Raw genomic sequence first — 12208 nt, 5'->3', positions numbered from 1 at the left:
TACCAGGTGTGTCTGATAAGGTTGACAATGTCAGCTGGAACGACGTGCCATGTCCCAACAGCAGCTGGCTTTTCCAGGAACCCAGTGCTCCCCATCTTGGGCTCCAAATTGGAAGCCTTGCTGCATGTTGAGACTTGGGGAGACATCCTGCGGGCACCAGGCACAGCAGTATCCTGTTTCCTCTGGCCTCTAGGGAGGGTGAGGAGGCTGGCAGGAAGCCAAGGAGTTGTAACCTTCCTAGGTGAGAGTCACTCCTGAGAATACAGTCAGCCCTCTAAGGTTCCCACCTGACAGGAAAGTTCCCTGCCATGGGGACCAGGAGATGTTTCTTCTCTGGTGGCGGCCTCCCAGCCTGTGACCCTCTCCTCCAGAGGGAAGAAGAGAAGGAAAGAGGCTGCAAAGTACACTGTAATCATACTAATACCAGCAGCTCATGAGCACTTACACACATTGTTCTAAGACTGCACAGCAATACGGTAACCACCAGCCACATTTGGCTATTTAATAAAATGTAAATGAATAAAAATTAAGCCCTAGCTGGTATGGCTCAGTGATTAAGAGTGTCGGCCTGTGGACTGAAGGATCCCAGGTTCGATTCTGGCCAAGGGCACATACCTCGGTTGCAGGCTTGATCCCCAGCCGTAGTCAGGGCATGTGCAGGAGGCAACCAATCAGTGTGTCTCTCTCACATTGATGTCTCTCTCTCTCTCTTTCTCCCTTCTCTCTCTGAAAAGCAATGGAAAAAATAGCCTTGGGTGGGGATTAAAGAAAAATAATAGTAATTAAACAAGACATTGGTATGAGGAAGGCCTGGGGGTGGGGTGGATGTGGGTTGGAGGGGATCAGTGGGGGTAAAAAGCGGACATCTGTAATATTTTCAACAATAAAGATTAAAAAAACAAAACAAAAAGGTAAAATTTAGTCTTTCAGTCATACCTTTTGCTTGAACAAGACAATTGTATCTTAGCTAAAAAGAAAGTGACAGAACTTCTGGGTGAAACCCTTCTTTCTGGTGGCAGCAGATATGGAGCCTTTTGCTGCCCACAACTGTGGGCCTGGGCCTGAGACTTCTGTCTGCACCTGGTGCCTAGGGAAGCACCCCTCCTCTATTCCATACTGACTCATTCTGGGCTTGTGAACCGAGCTCTGGATACAGACTTTCCTGAAGGCAGACTGATCCAGGAAAGAGCTGGCTATGAGTAGTTCATTAGAAGACTCTGTGAGTCTGGAGTCTGAAACCTTCCCTTTATCAGGAAAGTCAATCCTTGTAGAGAATCAGAGATGGAGGGGCCTTAAAAGCACCTTTCAGGCCCTCCCTTCTGAATTCCTCACTTGGATTCAGATAATTTAGACTTTTAAAAAGGTGGCAGCCATCAGACTCCTACTCATCCCAATACATTACTCCCTTCCCTACTTGAGTCAGGGCCACCACCTCATAGTGAATGGACTTTAGCTCCAGCATGTGTTCATTTCTATGCTGTGACGATTCTCAGCCATTCCTCTTCTACAGCCCTCTCTGTTCTCATCGACCCCACCCCCACCTCCCTGGGAGAAGGGCTTGTTTCTAGTCTTGGAGGAAACCTTTCTCTCTTCCCTCAGCCCCTCCAAATTTTCCAAAAGATCTGGGCTCTGAGCACAGAAGCCACAGAAACCCATGGTATCCAAATGACTGGGTTGGGGGAGGGCCAAAAGAACATGGCAGTGTTGTAAAAATGTTATGCCACTACCCAACTTTAAGAAATCACAGAGCACAGCTGGTGTTTCTCAGTGGTTGAGCACTGACCTATAAACCAGGAGGTCACTCACTGTTCAATTTCCAGTCAGGGCACATGTACAGGTTTTGGGTTCGATCCCCACTAGAGGGCATGCAGGAGGCAGTCGATCAAGGATTCTCTCTCATCATTGATGTTTCTGTCTTTCTCTCCCTCTCCCTTCTTCTCTCTGAAATCAATAAAAACATATTAAAAAAAGAAAAGAAATCACAAAGAGTAAGATACTTTCAACAATATAAAATTTAAAACTGCAGTGCTATTTTTAAAAAAAGAAAACTAATGAGAAAATACAATAGACTGGAGGAAAATGATTGCTTCAAATGTGGCAAGGGGTTAATATAATATTTGAGAAGCTTGTTTAGCTAGTTAAGAAAAATAACCCAGTCCATGTAGATGTGAACAGTTCACTTAGGATCAAGTATAGATGGCAGCCATGGTCAGAATTCCATATCAGCAATATTCAGAAATATAAAATGATGCCTCATTATTATTTTGATTGATACTACTACATTTAACCAAAAATATCTATAGTAACTTTTACTGGGGGAATTCTTGTGGAACTGGAATACTCATCTACTGCTGGGGGTGGTATAAATTATTACCCGAGAGATGGGTACACCCTTTCCTGAACTGATTTCAATCATGGGGATTCCTCTGAAGGAAATAATTCAAAAGAAGAAATGACAGTTCCATCACTTTGGAAGCTGGCTGATGGGGTTCATGCTGCCCTTCTGTCTCTACTTATGTTTGAAATACTCGATAATAAGTAGTTGTTTTTTATATGCTCTGAATATGGCCATGTTCTTTTTTTTCTTTTTTAAAAAAATTGATTTCAGAGAGAGGAAGGAAGAGAAAGAGAGCTAGAAACATCAACAGTGCAGAGATACCCCAGCCCTTTAGTTCCTTCTGGAGAGAGTGTACACAACGGAATATACAGTCTGTTAGGCTGTGCTCAACAATGGTGGGGCATAGTTGTAGCCCTTGAAAGAATGGAAGGGGATCCCAAGGAAGAGCTCCAAGGGTACTAGGAAGTACCAAAGTCTCAGGTAGGACACTGGCAGGCTTCAAAGGTAGAAGGGGTCTTTGACTTCAGGAGACTGCTAGTCTAAAGGAGGTGAAGTTCCCTGCTCTAATGATGCAACCGTTCTTCCCAACCATTCTTCCCAATATTCTTATTATCGAATATTTCAAATATTATAGAATAAATAATATGTCATTCATTCCCAAGTAGTATATAGCACTCAAAGCCCCAATACTTGTACTTATAATTTTTTAAGGAATGAAGGTAAATTTGATACTGGATCAGTCTTTCCACTAATGGTTCAGATCTGTGTATGGTTTGGTCGTCCCTTGGAGAAGACTCGCTTTGTGGCCAAATGTAAAGGTAAGCCCTGGCTGGGACATATCCCAGACCCCAGTAAAAGAATGCCCAGATTTGTTTCTGCTTCCTGGCACCATTTTAGTATTGTGTGCTGTTTCTTCTCCTCTCCATTGGGGTCTGAAAACAGGCAGAGGGATTTGAGGATGCCGGAATCCCCCTCCACTGGAAACAATGGCAGAGCAACTGGGGAGGAACGGGTGGGCACAGAGTCTATAAATCCTGGACCCTAGAGTAAGATCCCTTCCCAGTCCCTAACCCTCCCAGCTGTGCCACCCTGAATTTGGCCTCTGCCCCCAGGTGGGTGACAATCCTGTCCTCTTCCTCCACCAGCAATTCAGTCCTCCATGAAGCCAAGTCCCTTCTCTGGAAACATCTACCACATCCTGGGCAAAGTGAAGTTTTCAGGTAACTGGGGGGTTGGATTTGGGAGCCCTGCACTGTGGAGTTCATAGCCTCTACTGCTGCTCTGCAGACCACTGATGCCTCTCAGACTCTCTCTGAAAAACCCTCCCCTATGGGCCTTATACCATTGGGATCTTCTGACCACCCCTCTCTACCAAGGGCCCACCTCTCTTCAGGTCCTTCTGCTCCACACTGGAGGCTCTGTCCTCCTGGATGGCCTGCCCAGGCCTTTCCTCACCGTCCTTGACTTCCTTGTTCCAGAGACTCAAACCATCATTCATGGCTTTTTTCTAGACCTATCACCAGGAGCTGCCCGAACACTGAGATCTCCAGCTTCTTATATGTTCCTGTCAAAGTCACTTGCCCTCTCCTTCCTTCTGTCCAGTAGGCCTGTTTATCAGCCTTAGACCTCTGGAGTCCTCCAGACCTGAAGTCTGTCTATTCTAAGCTGGGGGTCAGGGAAGGCCTCAGAACAAGAAAGAGTTGCTCAACTCAACATTGAGGAGGGGGAGACTGTTCCAGAGAAAAGAAAGGCACAGCACGTGCTGTGGGCCTGAGGCAAAAGGTCACACTTCAGGAACCAAAGGGTTTACTGTGTCTGGAGCCTGGGGGGGAGAGGGGCTGTGTCTGTTAGGGTGTCGTTGGCTGTTGTAACAGAAAACGCCAACTCAGCTAGCAGGTGTTACCTACATAACAAGAAGCAAGAGGTCAGGCAGCATAGCAAGCCCACTGAGGACACAGGTCATGTGTGTCTCTGTGTTCTTCCATTCTTGGTCTCAGCTTGTCCTCAGGTAACCACCCGTCATGGTTGCCAGGTAGTGGTACAGGTCTAGGTGTCAAATCCAGACACAACATCCAGCCAGTGGAGAGGCTGGCTCTTCCTGTGGGTGTCTATCAGTGCAGACACCCTTGCTGAAGTGCCTCCTCCCAGTTCTTCAGCAGACTTCTCTCACTGGCCAAGATTGAGTTGCTATGCCTTCCAGGACCCAGGACCCAGGACCCATGGAGAATTGGTATTGGAGGGAGAGGGGGATGCTGGGCAGGCAACCACCAGTGTCTGCTATAGGGAGCCAGTGAGAGTTGTAAGCATGGAACCATCTGGGTCTTCAGATGGAAGAATTAGATAACATAACCTGTAAAAAAGAGTCTTTCAAGGTCCTTAACCTATACCATTGGCCTAATTTATATTATTGAATCTGAAACTTTGGCCCCCTCCTCAGCCCCTTGCTCAAGCCCACTTCCCTTGGGCACCAGCCGACAACTCCTACCTGCTTCGGAGGTCTGAATGCTGTCATCTGCCCTCTCCCCCATCATCAGCTCCTTTGCTTCTTTATTTACACCTACTCCTGACCCCTTTCTTGTTCAGAGTTAATCTCTCTTCATTTTGGATCTCTCCCTCACCCTGCCTTTCAGGGATACCTTGACCTGTTCTCATGTCTCCAGTCAGTCATAGCCCAGCTCCTCAGCCCGTAAACCCGGTCCACTCTTTTATTTCCCTATCCAGGCGACCTTCCTATAGCACTTGTACTGTTGACGCCTTCCTCCCTTGGCCTCTCAGGCCTCTGTGGAGACCCACCGCTCCACCTCTACCAAGGGGAAGGGCACTTTTCTCTTATAGTCCTCTTCTTGTGGCGTCCACCTGGTCACTGAATCAGCCAACCTAGAAACTTATATTGCTCCTCCCTTATATTGCTCCTCCCTCTCTCACTTCATCCTTTCTAATTTGCCCCCAGTCATGTCATTTCTCCTTCCTGCACATGTCTCATGAGTCTGTCCCTGACCATCAGCCCTGTGTCAGTTTTAATATAGCCTTATCCTTCTGGGGCATTGTCTCAGGGACTGACATGTGTTCTCCTTGCAGACTCTGAGAAGACCATGGAGGTCTGCCACAACACTCTGGCCAATTCCTTGAGCATCGTACCAGTTTTAGAGGGACCCACACCACCACCCAACTCCCGAGGCACACCTCAAGACAGCAGCGGGCAGCAGGAGTGCTACCTTGTGTTCATCGGCTGCTCCCTGAAGGAAGATAGCGTCAAGGACTGGCTGCGGCAGTCTGCCAAGCAGGTGGTTTTTGAAGCCCAGAAAAACCTGGCACAGATGTGGCTAGCATACCTCAGAGCACTGCTGGCCTTGAGGCAGAAGCCCTTCCACAGCTTCCCTGGTGCCTCCCCACTGGCCCACCCCTCAGGCTCAGCCAACACTTTCAGAGACACTTAAGAGAGTGGGAGGCAGCCACTTGGGGCAAACTCAAGGCAGACTTGTTTTCACAGCCATTTCCAATTCTGCTTTCAAAGGCAGACTGGAGTTATCAGGTGGTTTAGCTGGGAGAAACCTACTTGTTCCATGTGGACCCTGGGTCACACTGGTGTTCCAAACTCAAAATGTCATTTCTTAGCTGAACCTAATTCAGAGACACTTCTGTTCTGAGCCCAGAATCGCCTGTTCTTGGGCTTTCTCTACAGAAAGGAATTAACAACAAAGATATGCTTGGAGCCTTTTGCAAATCAACACTCCAAGCATGGATGCAGTGAGCCCAGGGCCCTGGAGACAGGTGCTGGGGAAGAGGAGGCTTGCCTGTAGATGCACACAAGCATCTTTAGCCCAATACCACACAAAAAAACCACATCAGACTGGAGTTAAAATCCTTCAGTACACTGCAAGCTTTGGGTGCTAAGCCTCTTAGCACAGCCTCAGGGGTTTAGCTCATCCCAGAACTCTAGAAATAGAATTGGCTAGGGCCTGGGTCCTTTGTAGATGCTCAGTTGAAACCTGTCTTGTATACTGAGTAATGGCTGCCCGTAGGCTGTGTCTCTCTCAGACCAACCTGGATAAACTTGATGGTGCTTGGCTATGGGACCTCATCTCTTTGTCTGCATGTCTGCCACTGGTGGGCGTTAGGGTTGAGAATCTGCAGAGGCAGGAACATGCCTATTTGCAAAAGCACTGGTCTCTCCTCTGCCACTGTTCCCCTGGCACACAAAGCTCTGGAGTGGGAAAGTGGTCTTCTTGAGGGGCAGACAGGCAGAATATTGTGTCCAGGCCATGACAGCGCTTGCTTTTCCCTCCGATGGGATATTAGTCGTATAACTGGCCCCTTGAGCTGTCACCCACCCAGGTACTCCATCAGCTCTGTTGGGACCTGACCCCTCCCTCCATCTCTGCACAGAAGCCTCAGAGGAAAGCCCTGAAGACCAGGGGGATGCTGACCCAGCAGGAGATCAAGAACATCCATGTGAGTACGCAGCCCTAGGGGCTTACTCTCAGTACCCTTTAGGATTTGCTGGCGTTACCTGGGCATGAGATCTAGGCGAACGTGGAGCTCTGCCTTGTCACCCTCTGCAGGCAGATGAAGACATTTTTCTCTCCTTCCCATCCCCTTGGCCTACAGAAATCAGCAAGGGCCCAGGACAAACTGTCTAGACCCTGAAGTTGTGCTTGGGTAGGATGTGGAATCCTGAGGCCAGGGCAAGAAGCCCCTTGATGAGCCCTCCCAACCACCAGGCTGACTCCCAGCCTCTGCGCCAGTCCCTACCCCCAGAGGGGCCTTTTCCTGACAGGTTTGGAGGCAAAGGCTAAAAGGAACACAGGGTATAGGCCCCAGCATAGGCCATATCACCAGTCCCAGTAATACGCAGGTGGGGCAGGAGAGTACTTTGGGGCTCCAGGAGCCCCTGCTTTGGACTTGAGGAGGGCCACTTCATAGCCAGGCCCTACAGGACCTGGGCAACCCTAGGTGCCCCTGGAGAGGACACCGCGGGCACCTGAGAAGGCACCTTGTAGCATGTATTCTTTCAGAAGCCAGCCTTGAACAAGGATTTGAATACAGGTCGTTTATTTTGGAAATGATTCAATGAGACACCAGTAGGGAAATGGAAAAGTAACAGAGAGAAGGAAGGGGAGGCAGCCAACAAAGGGTGTGTTATCAAACCAGAGGGACACCCAGATTGCCTCCCTATAAGTGGGACCTCCATCAGTCATTGCCTGAGGGCTGCTGGGGGGAGGTGTTAATTCCCTGACACACAGCCTTCCATGGATGAGTGGGCTGTCTTACTAGGATAATAGGTTTATTTTTGTTTTTAATGAATGAGTGAATGATAGACAGTGTCAGATAATTCTAACAGGACTCTTTTCCTATAGGTGAAACGCCACCTGGACCCCCTACCTGCAGGCTATTTTTATAATGGCACCCAGTTTGTCAATTTCTTTGGTGACAAGACGGATTTTCACCCACGTATCCTTGGAATCTGGGGCAGCAAGCCTGGGGTGTGTGAAAGCCTGTCTACAAAGAGAGTGTCTGCTAGAGTTGCAGCAGCCCAGCCCTGGAACAGGCTGGGTTCTGGGAACAGCAAGTTGTAGAGGCAGGCTTCATTTTGGCCTCTTAAAGTCATTACAATTACATTTCTCATTTATTTATTTATTTATTTATTTATTTATCCCCACCCAAGGATATTTTTTCCATTGATTTTTTAGAGAGAGTGGAAGGGAGGGGGAGAGACAGAGAGAGAGAGAGAAACATCGATGTGAGAGAGATACATTGATGGGTTGCCTCCTGCACATGCCTCGCCTGGGGTGGGGTCAAGCCTGCAACTAAGGTATGTGCCCCTGACTGGAATCGAACCCAAGACCCCTCAGTCTGCAGGCTGCCATTCTAACCACTAAGCCAAACCAGCTAGGGCCCCTGTCACATTCTTTGTAGATTTGGTGCTGCCGGTACATAAAAGAGCCTATCAGGTCCCCTCTGCGCAGGCTGGGTACTCACTACCTCAGCGTCTCCCCCACCTCCCCTGCCCACACATCCGTCTGAGCCAGGGCAGGCTTTTTTTCCTCCAGGCTCGTGGCTCTCTTCCTTAACGAGATGCCAGTCATGGACCAGTTCATGAATGACTACGTGGAAGAAGCTAACCGGGAAATTGAGAAGTATAACCGTGAGCTGGAGCAGCAGGAATATCATGATCTCTTCGAGCAGAAGCCTTAGAGGAAGGCTGCAGAATGTCCACTCTGGAAATGGACAAAACTGGGTGTCTTAGCCTCGGTTCCTCTGGAGGCCCCTCCCTGCAGGGGCTGTATTTGTTCTCTTTGGCCTTTGTGTGCTGGCCTGAGTGCATGTTGTCTTTATTCTCTCTACAGCGCTGAAGAGCATCACCTGCACCACTGATTGGGGGGGAGGGGGGCCTCATGGAACATGAGCAGACAGGTACTGCACTGTGTGTGTGGCTGGCAGTCCAGGACCTCTAGGTCTCTGATAACAGTATCTCCTTTGGGCTGTTGAGCCACTGTGCTAGGGTGGGGGGAAGCATTTGGATTGCACAGAGTAGCTGCTAGGATGCAGAAGGAACCCTAGCTACCCAAACTGGAGCCACCCTTGGGGAGGGCCAGGCCACCAAAGATCTCAGGCCTCAAGCTGCTACCCCAGAAGAGCCCTGTCCTTACCGGTCAGGCCCCTTGCATTAAAGGAGCTGGCACTGCTGGCCCTGGGCTCAGTCCTGGGGGAGCAGCACAAGCCTTGCCCCAGCCCAACCCACAGAGTCAGCTTGGGCTGAGATCAATATCTTGTTCTACAATGAGAGGATTTTTCTTATGGACTAAACTAGAAAGATATCCTGCTTTCCAGAAGTGTGTGGCTTTTGAACTGACACAAGCAGTTCCCCTTGGGATTGGTTTTGAGTTCCCCTCGTGGTATCACTCCAGTTTGCCTAATTCAGGGACTAGAGCAAACCTGCTGCTGAAGGCTCCCTGGTGATGCTTTGTCTCACTGTTGAGGGGAGCATCCTGCAACTGCTTAGTCTTAAGCCCTGATCACTTTTGGGGTATCTTTGAAGGGGGTTCAGTCTCCAGCACCCAGCCCTCCCCTTAGTCTTGCCAGGGAAGTCCTAGTTTTCAGCCACAAACTTCAGGAAATTTATGCCCCCAAGCATTGTTCCTGGCCCTGGATGTTTTGGGCTCCTGAGGGCTAGGGATTTCAAAGAATTCCAATGTCCAAATTAGAATTCCTTCCCGTGGCTGTTTTCAGCTGGACTGTAAAAGCAGAGGGGAATTACGAGTATGTCCCAGGCCTGACCTCCAGAACTAGTGTGGAAGAAGGGGAGGTCACAGACACTGATATTTAGGTGATGTCTGTTAGGACTTCAGCACCTCAGCTGCCTAGATTGTAAATGCTTTCTGAATTTCACGTATTTGTTTTGCATGCCTTAGGAACAAGCACATAGGCAAAACCAGCAAAGTTTCCAGTAATGTAGTGGGGTTTTTGAGAAAGACCCCTGGTGCAGAGGAGAATTTGAGAAAGAATGGAGCATGTGTGCCTGGTCACACAGGCCTGCATGCAAGTACTAAAGTGGTGGTTACGGGCTTGTCGGCAACACATACTTGTATTAGAAAAAAATTTGTATTTGAAGCCAAATGAACAAAACTCCAATACCACTGAATAAGAAATCTTGCATGAAGAAAGGCTTCTGAAAAGGCTCATGTGCTCCAGTCCCAGCTCCCAAAGCTGCAGGTGACAAGGCCCCGGGTGTGGAGCCCAAGTCTGGGAACCCCTGATGTCTGGCTGGCCAGAGTTTGGGGTTCACAGTGGGCCTGCCTCTGCTCCAGAATCAATAACATAGCTCTTAAGTGCAATTGATTAAATAAGCAATGAGTTACTGTAGCTTCCTTTAGCTCTACCGAGCTCTTTTTAAAAACTCAAAACTTGAGCAGCCTTAGAAAAGGGGTGGGTGGGGTGGGTGGGACCATAGGCCATTTCCTTCAGGTGGGTTGCTGTGAAGTTTTAAATGAAAGCTCCAGATCTTGGAGCTTGAGCCATTTCCTGGCTGCTGCACAAAAGAGTTTTTAAAGAGGGGTCGGAACCCGCCCTGTAACAGCGGGTCTTCCCACTGCGTGGGGCTGTACTTACGTGGTGGTCTTGGTTTCTGACCATTGTTCATAGAAATGCTCTCTCACCAACTTGCCCCACTGTCCCAGTTTCTCTCCTCTTAGAGGGAAAACTCTGATTACCTCAACCTGAATGTGAAACTGTGATTGAAAAAAGTCAAAACGTTAAGTTTAAAAGCCAAAAGGCAAAACTAGCTAAGGCCTCCTTAGACACTCCTCAGCCTGCTCAGGAGTGTGAAGGGGCACATAGGTGAAAGGGCATTTCATTCCTTGGGGCACACTTTCCGTGCCCCTGATGAAGAGGCACACTAGCAGTATGCAGTGTGAGCTCTTTGAGGACTGAGGCCAGGAGGATGCATCCTCCCAGCACTGCCTCTTCCAGAACCTACGGGCCTCTGGGTTCTGACTGTGAAGTTAAATATCCACTTGATTCCTCCAGGTGGAGGGTGGGGGTTTAGCTGCCTCCATAGGAAGGGCCATGACACTGTGTTTTAGATTTTGACCTTAGAAGTGGATACTAAGGACCCAGCAAAGACATCATGTGTGGGTTCCCAGGGACAGGCAGAAGTCCTCCAGGGGCTTACATGCTTTTTGCCAACTTTCCTGTTAGCAGCTTCAGTTTTATATCACCCAGAGTGAGTGTGATAATGTTGAAATCGCTGAAGTTATGGGTCATTTTAGGTTTTGATGTGGGATTTTTTTTTTTTAATTGGAAGTAGGAGGCAGAAATTGGAGAAAAGGGATTACCCTAGGAAGGGGCTGCTGGCAACTAGTCAAGTTGGCTCCCCAAAGCCCTGGGGGCACTCTCTGACCTCAGGCCTGCACACTGGGCCCTGCAGGTCACAAGAAAAAGTTCCCTCCTAAATTCAATTAGGATTTTGGAGAATTTTTGCACAGTAATAAGCTCTGAGTTGCTCTTCAGGCTTCTCAAAAGGGAAACGTTAACTCAAAGATTGTAAAACTATTAAGTATTCATTCCAGTGGTGTTGCTGACCTAGTTGGATAGTTGTACCTCAGAAAGTAGGTGAGAAACGGCTTCCTCATTGTCTTAGGTTGTGAAATACTAATGACAGAAGAAGAGCTCACTTACGTGCCAAAATTCCCTTTTATACTAGTTTCTCAGTGCTTTAATATTTGTAACTTAAATTTTAAAACTCATTTACAAACACTACTGTAACTTCAGTGAAACTGAATTGTGTGATTGAAGCTTTTTGCTTATTATAGTATTTATTACACTACTTAATTCAGTAAATATATAAAAGTAGCCTTCAACTTATTTTTATATTGTTTTACATGTTTTTACCTGCAGTCGTGTATTTGAATTGACCTTGGTAACAGATGTAATGCTAAGGACCAATAAATTGCCACTGAACAAGCAAGGCCTCCCTTAGTTAGTTGCCTGTCCCTGTAGACTCAGTCCCAAGGTGTCCCTGGGGTGGGGCTGAGGAAATGACCCACAGCCTGGGACTGGGGACTTTCCCTCAGCTTCCCTAGGAAGCCTCTTTGCTGGGGCTCCCACTCCTCCCCAGACCTCTAAGTGGCCCTCAGAGAATAAAATTCTATGTGGAGAACCACCCTGGCTTGGGTGTGGGCACTGCCCAGGTCTCAGAGAAAAGCCATCCCACCCTCATAGGTCCCTATGAGAAGTCACATCCTCCAGTGCCCCCACCTCATCTCCGACAACAGGGCTGTGGGTTCTATGGATTCTAGGCTGCAGCAGGAACCACTGCTTCAGAGGCTGGTCAGCTCACCTAACCCCGGTAGGAGCGCTTCAAGGTGGCCA

At 48.5% G+C, this 12208-nt stretch overlaps 1 protein-coding gene across 5 annotated transcripts in view; it reads left to right on the top strand.

The window, feature by feature from the left end:
* Nucleotides 1-11804, top strand: part of DNAAF9 (dynein axonemal assembly factor 9) — a 115678-nt gene extending 103874 nt beyond the window's left edge. For 3 of the 5 annotated variants that reach the window (XM_087818842.1, XM_016212082.2, XM_087818844.1), the window contains 6 exons: nt 3050-3156; nt 3484-3558; nt 5417-5622; nt 6725-6790; nt 7696-7789; nt 8421-11804. In XM_087818842.1, the coding sequence (XP_087674968.1) occupies nt 3050-3156; nt 3484-3558; nt 5417-5622; nt 6725-6790; nt 7696-7789; nt 8421-8533 (661 nt within the window). In that variant the 3' untranslated portion in view covers nt 8534-11804. Of the gene's footprint in view, nt 1-3049; nt 3157-3480; nt 3559-5416; nt 5623-6724; nt 6791-7695; nt 7790-8420 lie in introns of those variants that run through there. The other 2 variants (XR_015714809.1, XM_087818843.1) reach the window with 2 other exon arrangements.
* Nucleotides 11805-12208: the final 404 nt, after the last annotated feature.

The sequence above is a fragment of the Miniopterus natalensis genome, chromosome 7 (assembly GCF_054644295.1).
Source record: "Miniopterus natalensis isolate mMinNat1 chromosome 7, mMinNat1.hap1, whole genome shotgun sequence".
Lineage (NCBI taxonomy): Eukaryota > Metazoa > Chordata > Mammalia > Chiroptera > Miniopteridae > Miniopterus > Miniopterus natalensis.
Note: the sequence above shows the minus strand (reverse complement) of the source record. Positions and strands in the feature narration are given on the sequence as shown.